General features: G+C 36.5%; 1 protein-coding gene across 2 annotated transcripts; it reads left to right on the forward strand.

The window, feature by feature from the left end:
* Nucleotides 1-1,491: 1,491 nt before the first annotated feature.
* On the forward strand, nt 1,492-23,400 carry hnf4a (hepatocyte nuclear factor 4, alpha). Of its 2 annotated transcripts, none has more exons than XM_060895066.1 (10): nt 1,492-1,686; nt 19,159-19,333; nt 19,453-19,547; nt 19,975-20,081; nt 20,167-20,322; nt 20,949-21,036; nt 21,128-21,280; nt 21,382-21,618; nt 21,706-21,828; nt 22,093-23,400. In XM_060895066.1, the coding sequence occupies exons 1-10, from the start codon at nt 1,638-1,640 to the stop codon at nt 22,233-22,235; spliced, it is 1,326 nt and encodes a 441-aa protein (XP_060751049.1). In that variant the 5' UTR covers nt 1,492-1,637; the 3' UTR covers nt 22,236-23,400. The 2 variants fall into 2 exon arrangements, with proteins under 2 accessions (XP_060751049.1, XP_060751047.1); XM_060895064.1 differs by lacking the exon at nt 1,492-1,686 and adding an exon at nt 17,402-17,562.
* Nucleotides 23,401-23,437: the final 37 nt, after the last annotated feature.

A 23,437-nucleotide genomic window follows, 5' to 3' on the forward strand; every position in this document is an offset into this window, starting at 1 on the left:
TAAAACAATACAATACATATACGATATCAGTTAATAGTGGTGTTGTCTGATCCAGGACCTGCTGTTAGGGAGAGAGTGAAAGCAGGCTTTTATCACCTTCATAATGCTTTCCATTCATCCAGCCGGACCACTTGTGCTATAAACCAGGAGGAAAATGGCTTTTAAAACCATAAACTGTGAGAACAAGACCACTTCCTGTTCATACACTGAATTAGCTACAGTATTGTGTTGACAGCAGTGTAATACTGGGCAGTGAGGACAAACACTGAATCTTTCAGATTGTTTGAAGGATATACTTGTTCTGGTTGAATATTTTTTTAATTATTATTATTATTATTATTATTATTATTATTATTATTATTATTATTTGTTTTTATGTAGGCTATAAGTCAGTGTGAGAAGGAAACAGAAGTTAACAAATGTTGCCTGATGAAAACAGATGATTATTATGTCACTTCATCATTCATCACTTTCACTGTGACAGTGTGTGAGAATGTGTGAGAATGTGTGTGTGTGTGTGTGTGTGTGAAATAGTAGTTAGTTTCATGAAGACACTCCAAAGTGAAAACCCATGTGCTGTTGTGTAATTGGATGCTTTTAACCGAGTCCATCATTTTATAGCCATGGGAAACTAAACACTGAATCATCTTCCACACGTTTAATGTGATATTCTCATTAAACGCGTTCCTTATATCTAAATGTCGGTTGAAAACTGAACCTGTGGAGAGGAAAAAAACGAATAAAAACCCCTGCATGAAACATAATGCAAAAGTAGACAATGTTGCTTTTTAAAAGGAATTATACTGATTGAAATTTGGGAATTTTCTGAATTTATCTGGTCACTTGACTTGAACTGGTTTATTCTACACCTTAGTTAATCACAGACCAATAGGTCTATAAATTATGTCAGCTTGGATCTGGTGTGTTCTGTAAGTGGGACGTAATATTCATATATTCAATATTAATGTCATATAACTGTTTTTTTAATGTTGTTTTATTGTTGTTTACTGTTATTTTATTAATTATTGCATTTTTGCATTTGTATAGTGACCTTGAGTGCCTTAAAAAGCGCCTTTTTATTATTATTATTATTATTATTATTATTATTATTATTATTATTATTATTATTAATTAAATGAATCTATGTTGAGGAAGGTTTATTTATTTATTTATTTATTTATTTATTTATTATTTTTTAGTTAAACAGGTCTTAGACTAGAACCCTTTCTCTGTATTTACTCCTTTTTTCTTCTTTTAAACTTTTTTTCTCTTGGTCAATAGTCATGACAACCCTTGAAAAATTATATACATTTTTAAGGGAAAAAAATGGCCTGAAATCAACACAAATTGTCTATTTGAGTTTCTATCATCCTGTTGCTATGGCTACAGCTGTCATATAGATTGCTCCTCTATATGAGCTTGGTTACTGTTTAACCTCCCCACCCACATTTGCCCAGATTAGGAGAATCAATAAGATAACAAGAGTACCGGCCTTACAGAGCGCCGACAGCACCTTCCTCTAAAAAAATAAGCAGTACGCTACACCAAACTGTTCCATCCACATCTTAAACTTTCATACATATTCAGAAAAAGGACAGCAACAACAAAAAGGAGAGCTGAAGAACACCAGGATCGGCATGGTCAATGTTAACAATCAGGCCAGCACTAATATGGAGCTTCCGTATGGTGAGTAGACGCACTTTCTTTCACTCTCTCTCTTTTTCACTCTCTCTCTCTCTTTCACTCTCTCTTTCTCTCTATCTTTCTCTCACTCCGTCCTAACAGCTTGGCGAGGAAGTCTGTGGATTTGTGAACAGGTTCAGATGTTTCCCTGTTGAATTTAGGTAGAGAAACATATCCATGTGGGACTTGTTAGAGTCGGCGTGAAAGCCGCCATTGGTGTCGTGAGAGCTTTTTGTGGAGGTTTGTTGTGTTTGGGAGGTGTGGCAGAGCCATGATGGCTGGTAAACAGGGCCTACATGTAGCTACAGGTGAATGATGCCAAGGGAACTTCCTCTTCTGTCTTAGGAACGTGTAATATTTTAACAAAACATTGATGGAAAATATTTACACAAAGTAAATATGGCATATGGTTGAGGAATAAATATAGAGTGAAAAGATCTTTTATACATAAACACCGCTGATCAATTTTTCATTGTAAGAAAAATGTATTTGACACCTGAATCGAGTCTCCACACCTGAACCTAATGGAAGCGAATCTCCATTTTAAACAGTTAAAACCATGATACATTTGATGTGATTTAATGTGGATTATTACACAGTCTGGCATAGTGAAAGTGAACTGGACAAAACTTGCACCATGAGCTTGGGTGGTCAACAGTACCTGTGGGTGCAAAAGTTTATATACCCACAAGACTCATTGTTCATGACATACCTTTTGCACCCATGCCAGATCGCTTCACCCATCCTTACCCATTCTCCTTGTTATATCTTTTTAACATATGCTGTCATGAATGGGTCAAGACAAAACTTTGACGTCTTTTGTTTGACACCAAAATGACCTTTTCATGTTTTTGGAAAATTTTATTTGAATTACAGTATATGAGATCAGTTTTAAAATGTAGACACTTTTATCTATTTAAAAAAGTGTGTGTGTGTGTGTGTGTGTGTGTGTGAGAGACTTGATATTACTTCTGTTTTACATAATATAACATTTACAGCAGGGCACGGTGGCTTAGTGGTTAGCACGTTCGCCTCACACCTCCAGGGTTGGGGGTTCGATTCCCGCCTCCGCCTTGTGTGTGTGGAGTTTGCATGTTCTCCCCGTGCCTCGGGGGTTTCCTCCGGGTACTCCGGTTTCCTCCCCCGGTCAAAAGACATGCATGGTAGGTTGATTGGCATCTCTGGAAAAATTGTCCATAGTGTGAGAGTGCATGAGTGAATGAGAGTGTGTGTGTGTGCCCTGCAATGGGTTGGCACTCCGTCCAGGGTGTATCCTGCCTTGATGCCCGATGACGCCTGAGATAGGCACAGGCTCCCCGTGACCCGAAAATAGTTCGGATAAGCAGTAGAAGATGATTGAATGAATGAATGAACACTTACAGCATTTAAAGCAGTCAAGATTATACCTCTTCATTATCCAGTTTATTAGGACCTTCTCATTCATGCAGTTTGTTATTTAGTCAAGTGCTTCGGTTGCTGTTCACAGTTCACATCATACATCAGAAAGGGGGAAAAATGTGATCTCAGTGACTCCAGAAATGTGTGGTCTTCTACTTTGATACACAACAATTGATTTATTTGATCACACACAATGTTATGAGAAACAAAAATCATCAATTGAGCATCAGTTCAGCAGATAGAAACATCTAGATGTTGAGAGAAGTCAGAGTTCATCTGATAAAAAGGCAATAGTACCTCAAATAACCACATTTTGCAAATGTCATGAGCAGAAAAGCATTTTAGAACACAGCTTGAGCTGGATGTACAAAGGCAGAAGAACACACTGGGTTCCACTTCCTGTCGGCCAAGAACCAGAATCTGAGGCTGTCTTTATGCGTATATGACATACTTAGCTGAAAGGAAACTGGGTTATAATAGAAGAGTTATTCCAATGATTAAGCCTAAATATGTTTGTTCTTCTGGGTTTAAATTCCAGGAGCCGCATTTGGGCACTTGATTGGAGAATTTAATCCTAACCATTCAGCTACATGACTGGTTTCTGCTTCACTTGTAAGCCCCTTTGGACAAAAGAAACTGCCAAATAAGTAATTGTAACATTTACATTTTGGCTGAATGCCCTTTAAGCCTCTTTCTGGCACTGAGAAACTAAGAATAATTGCATTGTACTGTACACTGGTTTCACAATCAAAGAATGTTTCAGATTAGTGTTAGTGCCAGGTCCTGCTGTTAAACAGCAACAATAACAGCAGGAAAAAATACAAAGCAAACATTTAACATGAGATGATACTTGATCCTGTGTAGAAAATGCACTGGAATTGCTTATGTGACATCAATTAAACAAATGGCATCATGTGAACTATAGATAAGGGTCTATAGTTTCTATAGGAATCCAGACAGTCAAGTACTGGAACGCTTTCACTGTACAGGAGATGATGCAGTACAATGGTACGCCTTTAGGACACCTATATTCAATAGAAAATAACCTGTCTATGATCTCCTGTAAACATGAATGGAAACTGGAAAAATAATATAACATTCTTTACATTCCTTTGGGAAAATGAACAGAAAAAAAATGGACGGAAAAATGTAATCACATAGGGAAATAAATTAAGCATTAAAATAAATCCCAAGTAGAAATAAATTTGGATTAAAAAAAAACAAACATCATTTAAAAATCACAAATAAATAAGTCAATTGTTAATAAATTAAATATGAGAGTAAAAAGATGTCTCTGAAAACAGAATAATACATAACACTGTTGCAACAAGATGCCGGCTACAAGGAACAACTTCGATTTAATGTCCAGCCTTTACAACCTGGGCAAATACCTCCCCACTGCAAACTTAGAAGGATCCCTGGCTAAAAGTAAACACAACTCAAGCAGTTGAACAAGTCTGTAGCGAGAAGTTCTATTTTCCCTGAAAAAGTCAAATTACTCTAAGGAGAAGGTCCACCGATCGACACTTCAAGCACCTTTAACCTATGAGGTCAGAAGACAAAACAACTAAATCACAAGATTTCTGAGCAATGCTTCTAAATTTTGATTGCGCTTAATACATTGCTTTTAAGATTTGGAAATATTTGTTTCTGGTCATTAGGGCCATAAATAATCTGTCATTATAAAAGCAGTTCCTGTAGCTAACCTTACTGAAAGTGTTCGGTCTGCTTACAATCCCGAATAAAAGTCTAGTCATGTTGCAATTCATTAAGATTTCAAAACTTAAATTACAATTATCTTAAATATTGAAGTACAGTTTCAGAAATACCTCATACCTTTGGTATGCATCTTATACTAAAGAAGTGTACATTTAACCCTCCTATTGTCCTCCTATACAAATTAGGAGCGCTGAGTCAACTTGACCTTGTCTGTTTTGACTGCTTATAAAAAATGAACTATATATGATAGCTTTTTTTTTTCACCTTTTTAGTCTAACTTGTTTCCAACATATTAACATATATTTTGCAAAAAAAAAAATATTTATATTTGGTATAATAAACCTTATTTATATACAAAAATGCCTCATTTAAAAAAAAAAAAAAACAGAAATTTTGAATTATTTTCACTATAGAGACACAAAAGTTAATGCACAATTACAGGCTGGTATATTTCAAGGGCAGGAGATTGTTTTGAAACCATTTTGACCATTTTTAATGTCAGCAAATAATAAAACCTGTTTTTTTTTACAGGCCAAATTGACTTGAATGCTTATAAATCAAAAATTCTACAATTATCACCATTCTGTGTGTAATATCTATTTTACACTTGTAATATCTATTTTGCCCACCTGATGTCAGGCTACACAGGCTACACACACGCACACCCACACACACACACCCACACACACAAACACACTCAAAAACATGCCATAATTTCATGTGAATAAAACTTTGTTTACCTCTCTATGTTTTTTTATTATACTTAATTTATGAACGATAAACCTTATGAAATTTTGCCATGTTTTGAGTAAAATAAGCAGAAATTATTAAAAATTATTTTGGATAACCACTGACTGATAAATGTCAAACATTACTCAGCATATCTCCAGGCCAAAGCTGACTGATGCAACTAAATTCATAAATAAGAGAGAGGAAACAAACATGATTTAAATATGAAAACACAACGTGTGTGTGTGTGTGTGTGTGTGTGTATGTGTAAAGATTGGTAAAAGAAGAAGAGAATAGAAGATATTGTCCCCAGCTGGACAAATGCATATAAGTGTGAAATATTTACAAAGGATTGTTTTTGTTTTTTTGGAGGCCCAATGAATTGTAATGCCCAATGCTTGTGCGTGTGTGTGTATGTGTGTGTGTCTGTGTCTGTGTGTGTGTGTGTGTGTGTAAAGCTTGTTGGTAGATCAGATTTTGCCCCCAGTTGGACAAATGCATCTAACAAGTGTGAAATATTTACAAATGAGTAGCTTTTGTTTCTGGAGGCCTAATGAATTGCTATGCTTGTGTGTGTGTGTGTGTGTGTGTGTGTGTGTGTGTGTGTAGCATCATTTCGGTAGATCATATTTTGCCCTCTGCTAGGCAAAGGTATATCAAAAGTGAGAAATATTTACAAATACTTTTTTTTCTGGAGGCCTAATGAAATGCAATGCCCAATACAGTATGTGTGTGTGTGCATGTGTGTGCATGTGTGTGTATGAGTGTGTGTGTGTGTGTGTGTGTGTGTGTGTGTGTGTGTGTGAAATGTTTAGAAATGTGTAGCTTTTGTTTTGTCTGGAGGCCAACTGAATTGCAATGCCCAATGCTTTGAACAGTGTTTGACTGTGTGTGTCTGTGTGTGTGTGTGTGTGTGTGTGTGGCATCATTTCGGTAGATCATATTTTGCCCTCTGCTAGGCGAAGGCATATCAAAAGTGTGAAATATTTACAAATGTTTGGCTTTTTTTCTTTTCTGGAGGCCTAATGAAATGCAATGCCCAATTTGTATGTGTGTTTGTGTGTGTGTGTGTGTGCATGTGTGTATGTGTGTGGGGCTGTGAGTGTGTGTTTTGGGTGCGTGTGTTAGTGGACATTTCATGTGTGCATTTTTGTGTCTGTATGTATGTTCATTGCGCTGAAAAGGGCAAAAGTGTGACCTATTGCCCCAGTAAATGTGGCTGGGTCAAAATGATCTTTAAAGGTACACTAAGTCCACATTTCCAGGTGAAAGTTACATATTAAAGGTACAACAAATGGTACAAAATCACCAGTGACAAGCAAAAGTGCAATTTAGTATTGTATTTTTTCTCTGAGAGTGCAACTTAAGTCAGAATTACACACAAAAGTGAAAGTGTCACTTAAAAACTCTGATTTTCTCATTTTTAAAGTGAACTTAGCAAAAGTGAAAGCGCTAAACTTCCTGTACTAATGCCTTTCGGTTCAGGTTTTAGCTTGAGAGTCTGCTGAAAAGCCCTGGCCTACTGATACTAGCATGACGATATTCCCGAAACACTTCTTAAAGCAGCGAGTGCATGGTTTCCTCTCACAATACACTAGCTAGCTGCTAGCAATAAAGTAGCTAGCTGACTAGCTAAGATTATGATCTTATAGATATTATAAATGCATTATATGACCATGTTGATTAAAATATATTTGTAAATGTATGGATAAAGTGTTTTTGCAGCACAGTCGATGCGTTCTTAAGACTATGAGGGCTCACTTAATGCAGAGAGTTTAACTGTAGCCTGAACTGAGCCTTCATAGTCTTAAGAACAAGATTAGGCTAATGCATTAGCTGTGCTGCAAAAACACTTTATCTATAAATTTACCAATTTATTTTAATCAACATGGTCATATAATGCATTTATAATATCTATAAAGACATAATCTTAGCTATTCAGCTTGCTACTTTATTGCTAGCAGCTAGATACCATATTGTGAGAGGAAACTGCATTGTTTCATGTGATACAACTGCCTGTCTGTGATTAAGTGGCGACTAGTCATCTCTGTCACCATCTCTTTTTTTTTTTATGAATCATTTATCACTGCTTTCATGGTTGAAACATTAATTTTCCTTTGTGATTAATTAACGGATCTGATGTGTGTAAGAAGGAATCATCTATGTGAGGTATTTCTTGAAACTCTTGTTTAACTCATTAACTTCCTGTTCTTTCCTCCTCCTGTAATGTACTGTATGTTTAAACCTGATGAGTGTCACCTTAGTTGCTTAATTTGGAAAAGACATACGGCTTAAACACTTTAATAAGGACCATGACTCTAAAGTAAACCTTTAGTAAAAAATTAGAAGGTCTGTAAAATATAAATATATAGTGTACTACAAGTGTATAATAAGAGCTGTGTATAAAGAGTTTGACATTTTCGATTTGCATTACAATATTCTATGGAACCATTTCATGTGGGTGACACCAGATAGTGTGATTATGTTGCCATCCATAATTTAGCAGCTATAAATTATCCTCTATTTTCTCTTTCTTGAACTTTCTGACCATTAGATAAGTGCTGACACCGGAGACTCCTTCTATAAATGTTAAACAAACAGCTACTGATAAGAAACTTGCCCATATTAACGCTTTTCTGTTTCTTTGCTAAGGAACTTTTTTCTTTTCTTTTTTTAAGTTTCTTTTCGATTTTTAAAATGAGTATTAAAAACAAAGGTCATTTCCCAAGGTCAAAAATGTGAAATAACAAGGAAAACATTTTGCCTGATGTTGTATAGACTTGTACCTGAACTGGAAGTGGAGGTGTTCAAAGTGGAATTACAAACTCTACACAATTGACACTATTAGCTGTGAACCCAAGACTCCTATGAAATCTCAATGTGACAGGCATTAAGAGATTAGGATCGCTGGCGGTCAGCGTGCATGTGCTGCAGCGAGTCAAAGCCTCTCTCTCCCTCTCTCTCTCTCTCTCTCTCTCTCTCTCTCTCTCTCTCTCTGTTTCTCTCACACACACACACACACATTCTGCCCCCCCAACACACACACACAACGTGAGGCCTGAATGGGCAACCTGCTCCATAGAGGAGCCTGAAGTCGCTGGGCTCGCATCTGCAGACCTAGAGCCCAGGATGTACGGAGAACATGGCATTTCGATGAATCCAGGTACTGACTTGCTGGAACACACTCCCATTTACACGCCGCATATTCACATATGCCAGAGATGCCTGAATAGTTAACAGGCTGTTGTTGTTGTTCTGGATTTGTTTACAAGCCATTTTGCTGTTAGGTAGTTTTAAGGAAAGTTCTAGATTAGTGTGAGAAGGTGTTTAAGTGTCTGAGAACTGAATATGGATAAGTGAAATGAATATTTTGTTCCTGTGGGATTTTTAAAGATAGCATCATGTAGGAGTGCTGCAGATCGCCTCCTACCTACACGTATTACTCAGAAGAACGAAGCACTTCAGCTGCTTTCCTGTGTTCTCCATTCCATAACAAATATTTTTGTCATTCATATAAATGGTCACACAGTCTTTCTGGGAAAGGGTTTCTCGAGGGTTCTCGTGATTAGTTATGGGTTCTTAGCTCGACCCTCTGTTTAAGGGTTCTGCAGTGTAATAATAACATATAATAACAGCAGGGGGTTTGGCTTAAGCACTGGATTTGCATATGGGTCCAAGGAATTTTACATTCATGTACTGTGTTTTTAATACATGTGTTTGTGTGTTAGCTTCAAGACTTAAATGGGGGTGATTTGTGTTTATGTAGTTATCCATTTGTGTTTTTGTTGTTGTGAGTGTATTAAGGAGTTTAGCAACCTTTTTAAAGTATAACAGAAGTGCAAGTTCTCATTGTTTTCATGATTTCTGTCACTGGAATATCCAGTGGTTCATCCAAGGGGACACACCACACATCCCTTAGGGATTCTTCTGTTCTTCATTTTTTCTTTCTTTCTTTCTTTCTTTCTTTCTATTTTTTTTAATATACACTATTTTTAAAACTTGCAAAATACTACCACCATTAACCAATGACCACCTTACAGTTTTCACCAAATGCCATTGCTGGTATAATTTTGCTTCGTACAAATGTTCTGTTTTCAATGTAGCACTCACTTTTTCTTGTAAACACTTACACAAGATGACCACAAGGTGGAGCTGCTCGACAACTCTAGTGTCCAACCATCCATAACAATTCATGAAATACGTAAAATCTGGCTGTAAAATAAACTCTTTTTGATTTAAAATAATTTCATGATCAGAAATATCAGATAAATTTGTCCATATTCAAAATATTTTTACTTGCTGTCATTTTTGCAGCGAATAGTCATCAATTATCATGCAATTTATTATTATTATTATTATTATTATTATTATTATTATTATTATTATTATTATTATTATTATTTTAATTGACCCAACAAAACAGAAAATTATTTCTCATTTAGGAGTAAAAACACAAATAGAAAATTTATGAATATCATATTTGTTTTGGTTAAAAGGCACAATTCATAAATGTGTCTTATTTCTTACTTTTTTTACGTCCTTTAATACTTTACCTATAGAACCGATGCTCCATTAATATTGACAAGGTTTGTTCATCTTAAGTGCATGAGTAAATAATGTTAATGTATTAAGAAAACTCCTTGCTAAAGCAATTCCTGGCCCAAGCATAAATTCAGAAAAAAACTTCAAGCTGCTTAATATTTGTAAACTGCATTGCATAACATGGTCAGAGAATGACACAGGACTTGTTGGTTAATCATAAATGATTATAGTGAAACGAATAAACATCTTACACCTATGAGTCAAATGATACTGTACATTAATGACTCTGTCATTGTCAGCTACAACAACTGCTTAACTTGTACTGTACGTGTGGCTGGATTTTTTTTTTCCATAGGTTGGTTATTCATTGGTTCAGATGAAATGATTATTCTTTCATTGATGACTTAAAAAATAAAAAGTGATAAGAGTTTACTCAGTATTCCTGAGCCAGCAAACTGGATTTAGCCAACTCAATTCTCAGCAAAACAATGGTTAATAATTGAAAGAACCTTATCAGAGGCCATGATTGATTTACGAAGAGCATTGCGTTAAATGTGTATTGATGCAATTGTTTACTTATTTGATGTTCAGGTAGCTTCTTGGGCCGTTTACGGTTTTATGAGAAAAAAACTAGAACAGATAGATTTTGGATTTTAATACAACTCCAGTGTTAATCAAGGTGTCAGGACAAATCTTATTTGCAGTACATATAGCAAATTGTGGTCATCATTTTTTTAAAGGAACTTGACATTGGATGATCTTTATCTCTTCAATAAAAAAAATAAATAAATCTCTGCAATATTCTAGAAACAATAAAGCAGGATGGATGATCCTGACATTTTCACCTCTCTTCCCCCTCACCTACAAATGTCTACAACCCTGTGATGTTGAGGCTTAAACAGAAATACTTTATGGTGCAGTATTAAGCCCTAGAGGTTTATGATTACCCAGACTCCAAATACTAAGATGTTTAAGGACTTTGGGAAATTCGCAGATAACTGTTAATTGTTATGGAAAAGGCTGCTTCTGTCTTGGATGAATCTTTGGAAGCCAATATTTCCTTAGGTGGTCATATGTTAGAAAAATCACTAATCATATCTAAAAATTCTGTTTTATATTTGCCCACATTGTGAAATTGATGCTTCTGCGGGTGTAAATTCTAATAATTATACGAGTTATATTGGAAGCACAAACGAAACCTGATGTTATGTCTATGCACGGATTATGTTATGTCTGGGCATGATGTTTTTTTGGAGAAGCTTCTTAGAGGGGGTTAGCAAAGGTGCCTTTTTTGCTCGTCAGAGGTGTCCAGTGACGTAATAATTGAATGACAAGTGACTTTAGGCCCAAATTTAAATTCAATAACAGTACATGATAATAATCATGCAAAAATACCTGAATTAATAAGTACTTAAATATGAACTAATGATGAGTTGAGGCACATATTTATCACGGCCTAATAAAGAGCTAACCTTAAATGAGTCCTGTGAATTCATGCGTGAATAATGACCACATTACTTACATGTTAGTACATGATTGTTAGTGAACAAGCATTATTTACACACATGGTTAAAGAGCCAGTCAGAGAATGTACTAGTACTACAGTGGGATGTGAAGGGAAATGGATGGAGAATGACACAAAGCGGGTTGAGCTGAAATTCTTGGTGTTTATTAGTAATGCTTCTTTTCACATTCGATATGAAAGATCAGTGTAAATTATGAAAGTAATCCAGTGCTATCCAGATATAGCAAATTGTTTGAAATGATACACATTTCATTCATATTCTTTATTCTAGAGCATGTTTGGTTCACTTAAGATAGCTGTTGTTCACACATGAATTCATTAGACACATGTCGTAGTTAAGGTTAGCGCTTTGTTAGTATTAATTCAGGTATTAGTGCAGGATTATTCATCTACTTTTATTGTAAAGTGTTACCTGAGTCTTTTTTTGTTTTTTGTTTTTTTAGAAATAATAGTGTGAATTTGGAATTATTGATAAACGTTTTCAATGAATTTTGATTAATGCTTGATTGATTTGATTAATGCTTTCACATACTGTTATTTTAATATAAAATCATTATCTATTGTTTACAGAAAGACAGTTTCCATAGAAGTCTATTAAGTGTAAAATGCAATGATGATATATTTTACAGTATCTGTTTAACACTCTGGTTAACCGTAGCTCTATGTATATCCCGATTTAATCTCAAAAACGGCGAGATCTAAACTAGTTTTTTAAATAAAGATGTACACAAGGCTGTTTTTGTACATAATAGTTTCAATTTCTAATTGGTTCTGTTCAACAAAATATGAACAAAAGACTAGCAGTCTAATTTAAATCACTGTGACTTTGTCCAGGGAGTTACTAAGGATGAATGATTTAACACTGTTAACGAATCTCGCTAAATGCCTTGCTCATGTTCGCATTAATGAGTGTGGTCTTTCTTTGTCTGTGAGCATCATTTCTCATCTGTCATACGATCACTCCACTTGAAATGTATGACACTAAATGAAATATGAGACCCCCATGGAATTAAAACTTCCCAATCATGTGGCCATTTGTTATGTAATCCTTTTACCTTTAATACAATAGCACATCTATTACACCTATTATAAGTACAGTAGCTGTGTTTGTTTCTGATTTGTTTACAACACATTAATCAGTTTATTTATTTACTTACATCCTTTCATGGACACTTTTATCAGTTAACAAACAAGACACCATTACATGCTGCCCGCTAAAACAGGGTTTAGGAGGAAAATCATCGAACAGATGGGATTACATGCAAAAGTCTTATCAGTCTCACCTATTCTGACCTGAATACTCGCTGAGTCTGCTCTTTTTTTCCTTCACTATCATTGATTTCACTGTTCAAGCCCTCTCGAATATAGGACTGCTTTGAAGTGCACTAATCTGGTTTTAATGCAGAGGAGGAGCATAGACCATGCTTATCAGTCCTCATAGCATACACAGTGATATGAATGATCTGATCATGTTCCCTTTCAGTCTTGTGAGATAATAATACTGTACATGAGAAATGGATTAAAACTAAAATCAAATCACTTTCAGCACATCCTATTACATTTCTTCTAATGGTCAAGTCTTTCACTCTGACAGCCAGTTTTTCACAGAGGGGGCTTGCATAAGCTGTGTGGTTAACAGATAGCAATCTGTTGACAAGGTCTTCCCCATGTCACTATTCTTACGTACCTGTGCCATCTACCCCAGTGAGTCCACGCTGGCTTTTTTTTACTGGCTTCAGATGTGCTGGAGCAAGCATATTTTCTTCTATCTTCCACTCTCTTGTCATTCTTATCAAGGCAGCCAAGCACCATAAAACCCTTTCAGGCATCCAAAGAGAGAAGAGAAACTAATATATTTCCAAAGTTATCCACAATTATTCCAAGAGCACGTTATTCCATGTAGCCTGAAAAGCTGGTGATTCTGATCACCATGTCCTGTTCGGTGGAAATGAAAAAGACGCATTCAAGAGAAGGTACAAATAGGCAGTGGTTACAAATGGAGTTTGGTCAGTGGTCGGAGATCCCTATTGTGAAGATAGACAGGACTTTGTTCACAAACTGGAGTTTGAAGTTTCATAGGGGGAAATAGGCAGCAGAGTTACATCAGTTCGGAGCAGTCCTTTGACTTTTAGCCCCGGGCGGCATGGGTGACTGATTATAGGACATGGACATGACATAGCAGCCTCATATCACAGTCAGGGAACTATTAGGGAAGGAGAGATCATCTGGATGTCCTCCATAATTAGTTTCAAAGTACATCTCCATGCTGTGACTGCATGTGAATGAAAGGTGATGGAACAGAAAACATAAGATGTTATGCATTGAGAACATTGTTCTTTGAGGGCAGCACTGGTGATTTATATTTTAAGATAGAAAAAGCTGTGTAGTGGAGTCAGAGTATCTCTAAGTGCTTTGAGCTGGAGATATGTGATCACTGAAGAATGAGGTGAAAGTTAAATCAATTACATTCACTCAAGGGTCTTAAGCTGCTTAAAAACTCCTTGAGAACGAGGAATTGTTTAAGTGATTGATTCATGAAAGAGTGGATAATTCACTTGTTAACTGGTTGATGGACTATTAATGAAGGCAATGGACAGCCCCAGTAAAGTAAATTTTCAAAGTCAACTTTGGGAATAGAAAAATGTATAAGGTTTACAAAAGGTTTGAGAATCCCTGCTGTAGTGCTTCAAATAGATAAGAATATTACATGTCTAGTTAGGTGACTAGTTAAAAAGTAGCTTAATTATTCTTTTAGAGCCCCAATCAGGAAGCATGCCAGTAGCCATAAAAACATTTTTTTCCTCGTATTATTATTCCATGAAAGTGCGTTCATCACCGCAGTAGCCAAAGTATAAATTGTGAATATTCTATTTATCTTGTATTAAGCTTCCTCAAAGGGTCCCCGGGTTCGATCAAGAGTTCAGGTTATGGCCTAAGTTGAACTTTACAAGTTCTCCCTGAGTGGTTACTAATTAGACAATTTTAACAAAACTTTAAGAATGTAGATTTACTAGGATTACTTTCCCACCTCAAGTGAATCCCTAATGATAGCGATCTAGACTTGCAGATTAAAACACCTTGACTCTGCATGTGACGGAGAAAGCCATAACCTTGTGGATTAGATTTTATAGAGGCATTCAGGGCTAGCAGGAAGAGATCACACAACGCTGGAAGATGTGAGATATGATAAAAACTGTAATGGTAAGCCAGATAAGATTTGCACAGTGTGAGTCACTGATTTGAAGTTATTTACTTGTCAGTGTGGTTAAACAAAAGCTCTTGAGCAAATAAGAGATTTCAGAAAATGTGCTTTTAACATGGCACAGAGATGACAGAATGGGTTTAAATGTGTGTGTTGATGGATAGATAGATAGATAGATAGATAGATAGATAGATAGATAGATAGATAGATAGATAGATAGATAGATAGATAGATAGAATAAAAAGTAAAATAAATTACTTTACTACTAATAACCTATGCTGATATTCTGATTTCAGTTGGCTTTTTAATGCATAACCCACAGTACTATTCTGAACATACAGTCCATACCACATCATGTGCTCCTTGTCCATATCTAAATCGCCAGTTTCCTAGTAAGTTTAGGTGTTTTCCAGGCTACTCCAAACAACACAGTTAATTTAGTCTGCCTCAGTTCTGCATCATTTTGCTAGTAATACAAAGATCATAAAAAAAAACCCACACAGATAAAGATCTTTACCAATCTAGACCAGAGTCATAGGTAACTAAGAGCAATTTGGAGATGTCCATATGCATCTTGATATTAACCAAACAATGATGTGGGTTCTTAGTTTTGTGTAGAATGACCGGGGAGTCCCAAAGTTGGTGCCAAGTTCACTGAGCATTTTGTTAGTTCCATTGGTTAGCATGTAAGTAGACTGTGGGGATTGGGACATTGTTTGAGTGTGTGTGTGTGTGTGTGTGTGTGTGAGAGAGAGAGAGAGAGAGAGAGAGATGAGATTCATGAAAGTACATTTACTGCCCTTGTTGACTTTCTGATCTGGGGAACATTGACCCATCGCTTTGTACTGTCACTTTCTCTTCTACAAATATACCCTCCTCTGTGTTTGCCCATGCCCTTACACTCATGTACTCGTTGTGCTTGTTTGCCCAACTAATACTCTCCCTTTGGATTAGCACAACCATGTAAAATGTAATGATACTACCGTGCGTATGTATTTCAAACAGATTACAACGATCACTTGCAAACTGGTTTAAGGATAAAGGATTGTTGTATGATTGTAGAAAGTGTATCACTATTGATTCAAGTCATACTAATATATTGGATTTGAAAAACTGTGTCCTGAATAGTAAAGGAGCTGTTGAATTTTAAGACTTTTATGGTCTTGTTATGTTAATTGACTGAGTTATATCACTTTACATTTAGCAAACAGACAAGAACTAAAAGACCACACAGATCAGGGGTATTTATCTAAACTTTGTTTAAAGTTAAAACTGCATCACTTTTCATTCTGAACCATTAACAATAAAATGATGACTGAAAATCAGACAATTGTAGTGAAATATAATGTTTCATTTGTAATTTTCATTTGTTGTTGCTTGATGTTACCAATTTTGACCAGCGGCATGGTGTGTGAGAAAACGTCTTTTTTTTCAATTTGAAGTGGAGATTAAAACATACAGTATTTCTCTGTTCATTTGTCTTTAAACACTCAGGTACCATCATCAAACATGTCGTCCTGTTGATAATCCAACCAGAGAGAGCGAATGAAATGTTAGTTTCTGGTCTGATGAGCTGCCTTCAGGTAAATAATTTGATTTCCATGATTACACGTGACTGGATAAACAGAAACAGAGGATCTGATAAGAAAACAATGTTGGTTCATGTTTAGAAAACTAGACTAAAAGAACTACAGACTTTTTCTAAAAATACATTTAGCATCTCTGCTACAATATTTTTTGGGGAAATAATTCGCTGGGTTTGCTGCCACTAGTCGTCCCATAACTTAGACCAACAGACCAGTCATTAGAACATTACATATTAATGATGATGAAGTTTAGCATAATGTTGAGCTGAGTGTACTGTTCTCCATAGTTGGACCCAAAGTGACAGATCATGTGCATATGGGTTTTCAGTGAACAATGAGTTCTTTTACATAAAGGTCACAATTTGCTGCTTGCAAGAGTTACTGCTGTTGTTTATTGTGTGAGAATTAATACTTACCAAAAACTGCAAACAAGGCTGGCTGCCTCTCAGTCTGAATTTAATGACTTAATAATATAATACTACTCTAAAAACGACTTACGTTTAACGATATTTGGTATCAGTTATCTATCTATCTGTGATAGTGTTCTTCGAATTTGACAAGGACAATATTGAGATAAAAAGATAAAAATACAAGGTATGTATTTGAAAATTGGATCGGATTGGTGTAATAGGCCAATAAATGTAAGTAGAGCAAAATGGCAGGGACGGAATGTACTTGCCACCACAAGTTGCTAAACCTTTACGGATCATGATAATGAGAGTGAGAGAGAAAGAGAGAGAGAGAGAGAGAGAGAGAGAGAGAGAGAGAGAGAGAGAGAGATGTTTGTCCATATCTAAAAAAAAAAACAATTCTGATTTAGCACTTGAAAAGCAAGAAAATGATTAACTTAAGGGCCACCCCACTCCACAACTGGCCGTGGCCTGGAGTGGGAAGGTCTGACCTGTCAATCAAATTCAGTTTCATCTTTGCTCCAGAAGACATGGCCCATGTCACTCAGAGGTGTCTACCTCTCTAAACGGGGCGGGGTTTGCTTTAAGAGAAGGGGGGGTTCAAACTCCACTGAAGAGCACAAGTCTTTGCCCCCAGTGTCAGGTAGCTGAGAATGCGTTTGTCCAAAGCACTAGCAGACATGGAGATGGCAGACTATAGCGAGGCCCTGGACCCGGCCTACACCACATTGGAGTTTGAGAACATGCAAGTGCTCGCCATGAGCACAGGTGAGTCCTCCTCCCAGCTGAACTTTGAGTCCTCTGAGTTTATATCAGTTAGTGAATGTTTGGTCAAGTGTGGGATGATGAGGTTTAATGGGTTTCACACTCTTTTATAGACTTTTCAGGGTGACTCATCGTGTGCCAGCATTGGCTTATTTTAAAAGTTCCACATTCAACTGATTGCGATTGTGACAGCAGGGCAGCATGCATGAGACTGAAATGCAACAAGCTTACAGAGAGATTATGGCTACAAGCTCTGTCTTGTAGGCAAGCTAGGATTGTGTTTCATCCCAAGAGTTACATAGGCAGAAATCCCAATGTGATTTCATCCAGCTCTTCTTACCTGAAGTTGGTCGGTTGAGGATAAGATGTCTGTTCAGAGTAGTATTTCCAGGGATGTTTGACATACAAGATAAATGGACCCAGACTGTTAAAGATGTCAGTGAACCATTCAGTGGTTTAGTCTCCCATGGCTTGTTTTTATGAGAAATCTAACTGATACCATTAACTTGATCCGGCATCTTGATTTAATTTATCTATTTAATCTGGGTCATGTTTGAACATCTTTTCTGCACTTAAATTGAATACAGCTTCAAGTGTATTTAAATAGCTATTTAATGGTACATTTAACCAAACTGATTAGTTGCATTTATGAGAGCATTTAAATGTTGATGAAAATGATTTCCAAATCTGTCACATGTTCTTCCCCATTCAGATAATGAATCAGTTCAAAAGGAGCCAATTAACAGAGCTATCATGTAGCATGAGTTCCTTTGATCAAATGAAGAAATTTGTTTGCCCTGTTTGGCTTTAATGCAATCACCCAATGCTCCTTTGACTATTTGACACAAAAGCAAACAACAAAATTATTTTTTTTAATGATTAATAATTTACTTATTAAAATGTTTTGTCCATTTGATCAATTACAGTAGTTGTAAATTACAAAAATATTTATTTAAACTGTTTTCCTAAACCTTTGAAAAATGTCCACAACAGTTGTATAGTCCACTTGTGAATCTATCAGTATTATTTATTTATTTATTTATTTATTTGCTTGCTTACTTACTTATTTATTTTTCTTTTTTGGAAAGGTCTATTTGCTTATTTGCTTGGTGCAAATTTCAGCTATAATCACTGCTGGATGACTGAAGCAAGCACTATATTTTCAAAATACTTTATTTTCTAAATGATTTATTCCTAATTAACTGTAGCATAAGGTTTTTAAAAAAAACATTTTACTCCATTTTGCCTTTTTTTCAATTGTATCTCTATAGCTGAGAAACAAAAAATTCTTTTTTTTCCCCCTAGCTGAGTATCCGATAGTAAGAAACAGACATGTCTGATCAATGCACAAGAATTCTGAATGATTCATCACTTGTATTTAAGTATATAACACATATACAACACATAATAAAATGATTGCTCCTTAAGCAATGCTTTTGGTCTAAATACTGAAAGTATAAAGCCACCTTGTTCTTGAAAAATAACTACAGTATGGTTGCAGATGGTATTAAAGTTTAGGCCAAAAGCAAAAGCAAATCTTAGTATTGGAGAAATTGCAATTTTGCAAAATGTCTATAAGCAATCAATCTTCTCTTTCAGATTCCTCGCCAGCTGAGGGTGCCAACCTGAATGCTGCCAATCACCTGGGCACAGGGACTCTGTGTGCCATCTGTGGCGACCGGGCAACAGGAAAACACTATGGAGCCTCCAGCTGTGATGGCTGCAAGGGTTTCTTCAGACGCAGTGTTCGCAAAAACCACATGTACTCCTGCAGGTTGGCAATAGATTACCATTGTCTTATGATCAACATTACTCAGATCTCTTTTAGTTATATCCTCAAATGCTTCCAAACTAAGAATATTAAATCTAGTGTCTTATGTTATGTGTTTACAGGTTTAACAGACAATGCATAGTGGATAAAGACAAGAGAAACCAATGCAGATACTGTAGGCTTAAGAAATGCTTTCGGGCCGGAATGAAAAAAGAAGGTAAAGTGGCATTTCATGTTGTTTCATGACTTATGAATGAAGCTCTGATGGCAAAGCAAGACTGAAAGCAAGCTCGTGTGCCTAATCGGACTGAGAGAAGTCGGGTGTGCAGAGCATGTTGCAACATCAGAGCGAGACAGACAACTTGTTAATGTTCACTCTACAATGCAGTGAAGCCTATGGCCAACTCGTGCTGAGCAAACAGTTCAGAGGCATCATAATTACACACTGATAAACAGGCCAACCTTGAGCATTTTCCCCTTTTGACTAATAGTGGCAATGTTAATGCACTCCGCCTCCCTCTACCGTGTGACTGATTGGTCGAGAGCGACTTGGTTACAGCGATTGAATTTATGTGATTAGTATTTCCTCATTTCAAATAAGGGAAGACTCAAGTCATTCACCATTTTGTTCTTCTTTACCGTAGCTGTACAGAATGAAAGAGACCGAATCAGTACCAGAAGGTCCAGTTATGAGGACAGCAGCTTTCCCTCTATCAATGCACTCATCCAGGCTGATGTCCTCTCTAGACAGGTTGGCCCATACTCTTGACATATCATAAGCTATTTATTCCATTTGTTCTATGCAGGTTTTAACCGAAACATTTGCTATGCTTTAGATCTCCTCTCCGGTTCCGATCATGAACGGTGACATCAGAACAAAAAAGATAGCCACCATTACAGATGTGTGCGAATCTATGAAGCAGCAACTGTTGGTACTGGTGGAATGGGCCAAATATATTCCAGCGTTCTGCGACCTTCCATTGGATGACCAGGTAAGACTAAAAGCAAGAATCTGCAACATCGAGGATAAAGCATTTAAATAGCAGACTTGGTGTGTCTTCAGGACAAGGGGTTCTATTAGGAACTAGCACAAAATTTAATCTAATTGATAGTAATGCAATGATAGAAACAGTGAGGCACTGTAATGAACATTCATTCGGTGGGTCCTTGTCATTTTTTAACCAAAAATATGTCTACAATGTTTAAAAGGTTTAAAGTGAGATAGAAAGAGAGGGGGAGTTTGGGTGGGTGGGGGATTTGGTGGGGGTGGTCTGAATGCTAAGAGGTTAATGTGTTTTGATGTCTCTGGTTAGAAAGTGATGAGTTGGTTTGAAAACTTACATGCTCCTTAAGACCTACAGAATCATTAACAATGTAAGCACCAGGATGTGGTAACTGATTTGTGGACGTTGCTCATGAATGACACTGCATCTTCTTGCAAACATACTTTCTCAGCTCCTTGCCTAAAATCTGTGAGAACCTCTGGCTTGATGATATAAACCTTAACCTTTTAAAGACCTCCTCCCCCAGACACACAATTCTCATTCAAAGTGTATGTACAGGGTTTAAAGGAGGTGTGAAGAGAATGTAGAATTTATATGACTTGGACATTTTTCAGGTAGCCTTGCTACGAGCTCATGCTGGAGAACATCTCCTGCTTGGAGTTGCCAAGCGCTCAATGCTTTACAAGGACCTTCTGCTATTAGGTAAGGTGTTCAGCAGTGAATCATGACAGTTTATACTGGTACTGGTTTTTCTGCACATTTTAATGGTTGTGTTTGATTCTCCTTTCCATAGGTAATGACCATATAATTCCTCGGAATTGCCCTGAGTTGGAAGTGAGTCGGGTAGCTGTAAGGATCCTCGATGAGTTGGTCCTACCTTTCCAGGAGCTCCAAATAGATGATAATGAATATGCTTGCTTGAAGGCCATTGTGTTCTTTGATCCAGGTACCTATATGATCCCTGAAATTATCTTTACCTAGATGTATATCACAGATCTTGGAGTATATAAAGCCATGAGTATATTCCTGTTGTCTCATGATTGGTAGATGCTAAAGGTCTGAGTGATCCGAGCAAGATCAAGCGGATGCGTTACCAGGTGCAGGTCAGTTTAGAAGACTACATCAACGACCGGCAGTATGACTCTCGGGGGCGATTTGGCGAGCTGCTGCTTCTGTTACCCACACTACAGAGCATCACCTGGCAAATGATTGAGCAAATCCAGTTTGTTAAGCTGTTTGGGATGGCCAAGATCGACAACCTTTTGCAGGAGATGCTTCTTGGAGGTTATAAAAAATAAATGAAAAAAAAAATGACTACAGACAGATTTGAAACATTTCTTGAGCCTTGACGTTTTCCTGTACTAATTGTAGGTTCTGCTAATGAGGCCCCCCATGCTCCCCCATCTCTGCATCCACACCTGGTCCACGAGCACCTCAGCAACAACGTCATTGTGACCACCAGCATGGCCACTCCAATTCACAACGGACAAATGTGTAAGTTCTTGAGGCAATACCTATACTATTAGGTTCCCTAGCACGTTCCCTAGCTCTACGTCCGGTAGAGCCAAACATGCTTCCTGTAGTAATCCTTTTTATGAATTAATCAGGCTTACTCAGTCCAAAAAGCCCTTGTTATTCTCTTTTACCCTTTCGAATGCCTTCAGAAATGTCAGAGCTCTAACTACGTATGTTGGCAATGCTGTTCTGTTGAACCTATGGCATGTCTTTAATGCATCTTCTTACTTTATGTGCACACAGCTACACCTGAAACTCCAATCCCATCTCCTCCACCAGCTTCCAGCTCTGAACATTACAAACTGGCTCAGGGCGTCATAGCCACGGTGCCTAAACAGCCATCAGCCATCCCTCAACCCACAATCACCAAGCAAGAAAGTATCTGACTATCTCAAAAAAAAAAAAAAAAAAAATCCACATCCTGAAACAAATTAGACATGGACAACTGGCTTGCTTCAAAGATTCCTGGAAAATGTAGTACAAGATGTTTTGACTAGTTATAATTTTGAGGCAGTCATTAAAAGTCCATTGGTCTATTGGTAAACCATTTGCTCTGGATAAGGAGCGCTTGCAAGTGGTATCGTATGAAGTAAATTTTTTTTTTTGTAATTTTTATTTTTGTTTAAACATTACAGTGAGCTTCAAATGAAAGCCCCCAGTCATAGATAATGATATGTAGAAACCTAAAGAGCAGAAACCTCAGGATTGTACAGTAGATCTACTGTGATAGCCTTTTTTTTTCTTTTACTTCTTTCATCCTTTTTTTAAATTTATTCAATCAACCTGACTTATAGGTTGATGTTTTTTTTAGTGGTTCATATTTATACTCCCCTAGGAGAAATTCATATTTCAACATGTCAACAGAGAGAATTAGTAAAGTTTATATTAATATTATTATATTAAGATTAAATAAATGTTACAACAGGCCTTTCATCTGGCAAAAAAAATCAGGTGTGTATGTTGTACAGTATTTTAATGAGTTAATATGAATGATTTTTAAAGTACTTAGGAATAGGTGACACTGTTTGTGCCTTACAAGCTTACAATGTGCATAAATACAATGTGACCATCATGAGCTGTTCATTTATTTTTGTTCTTTGATGTATCATAGGAAAATGTACTTCTCATGCTTTTGGTTTTTGCTTTCCGATGATATATTTGTCATGACAAGTTCAACGTGTCTTTAAGTGTTGTCCTGCTTTACCCCGTTACTCCATTACTAAGAAGCAATTTCATTTTGTCCATGAGATTGATCACACTTTATTGGTGACAGGTTTTTAAATGCTAGTCATCATAGCTGACAGCCGTATGAGTGTGTAAGTGTGTATGTGTTTAACTGAAACAGTGTGTTAGGATACAATTTGTGGTTTGGTGAAAAAAAGAAATGAAAGCTGACTTGGGTCTTGCAAACTGCTATTAAATGTCAAGGTTATATTTTTACATAAAAATATTCAGCTATTCATTTATTTCCATTAGGTGTTTTTTTTTTTATTTAAATAATAGGTACTTAATTAATGTCACCAAATAATCATAAAAACCTTAAGCAACCAAGCATTTTGCTCCATCTCAGCAAGATTTCTTCTACTGT

This window comes from Tachysurus vachellii, chromosome 19, assembly GCF_030014155.1.
Source record: "Tachysurus vachellii isolate PV-2020 chromosome 19, HZAU_Pvac_v1, whole genome shotgun sequence".
NCBI classification, from domain to species: domain Eukaryota; kingdom Metazoa; phylum Chordata; class Actinopteri; order Siluriformes; family Bagridae; genus Tachysurus; species Tachysurus vachellii.

Excerpts from the sequence above, each read along its gene's own strand:
- hnf4a (XM_060895064.1), top strand. The coding sequence starts at position 17,448 with ATGCGTTTGTCCAAAGCACTAGCAGACATGGAGATGGCAGACTATAGC. Across the intron at positions 20,082-20,166 it reads CTGATGTCCTCTCTAGACAG|ATCTCCTCTCCGGTTCCGAT; the intron begins GTTGGCCCATAC and ends GCTATGCTTTAG. Across the intron at positions 21,829-22,092 it reads AATTCACAACGGACAAATGT|CTACACCTGAAACTCCAATC; the intron begins GTAAGTTCTTGA and ends ATGTGCACACAG.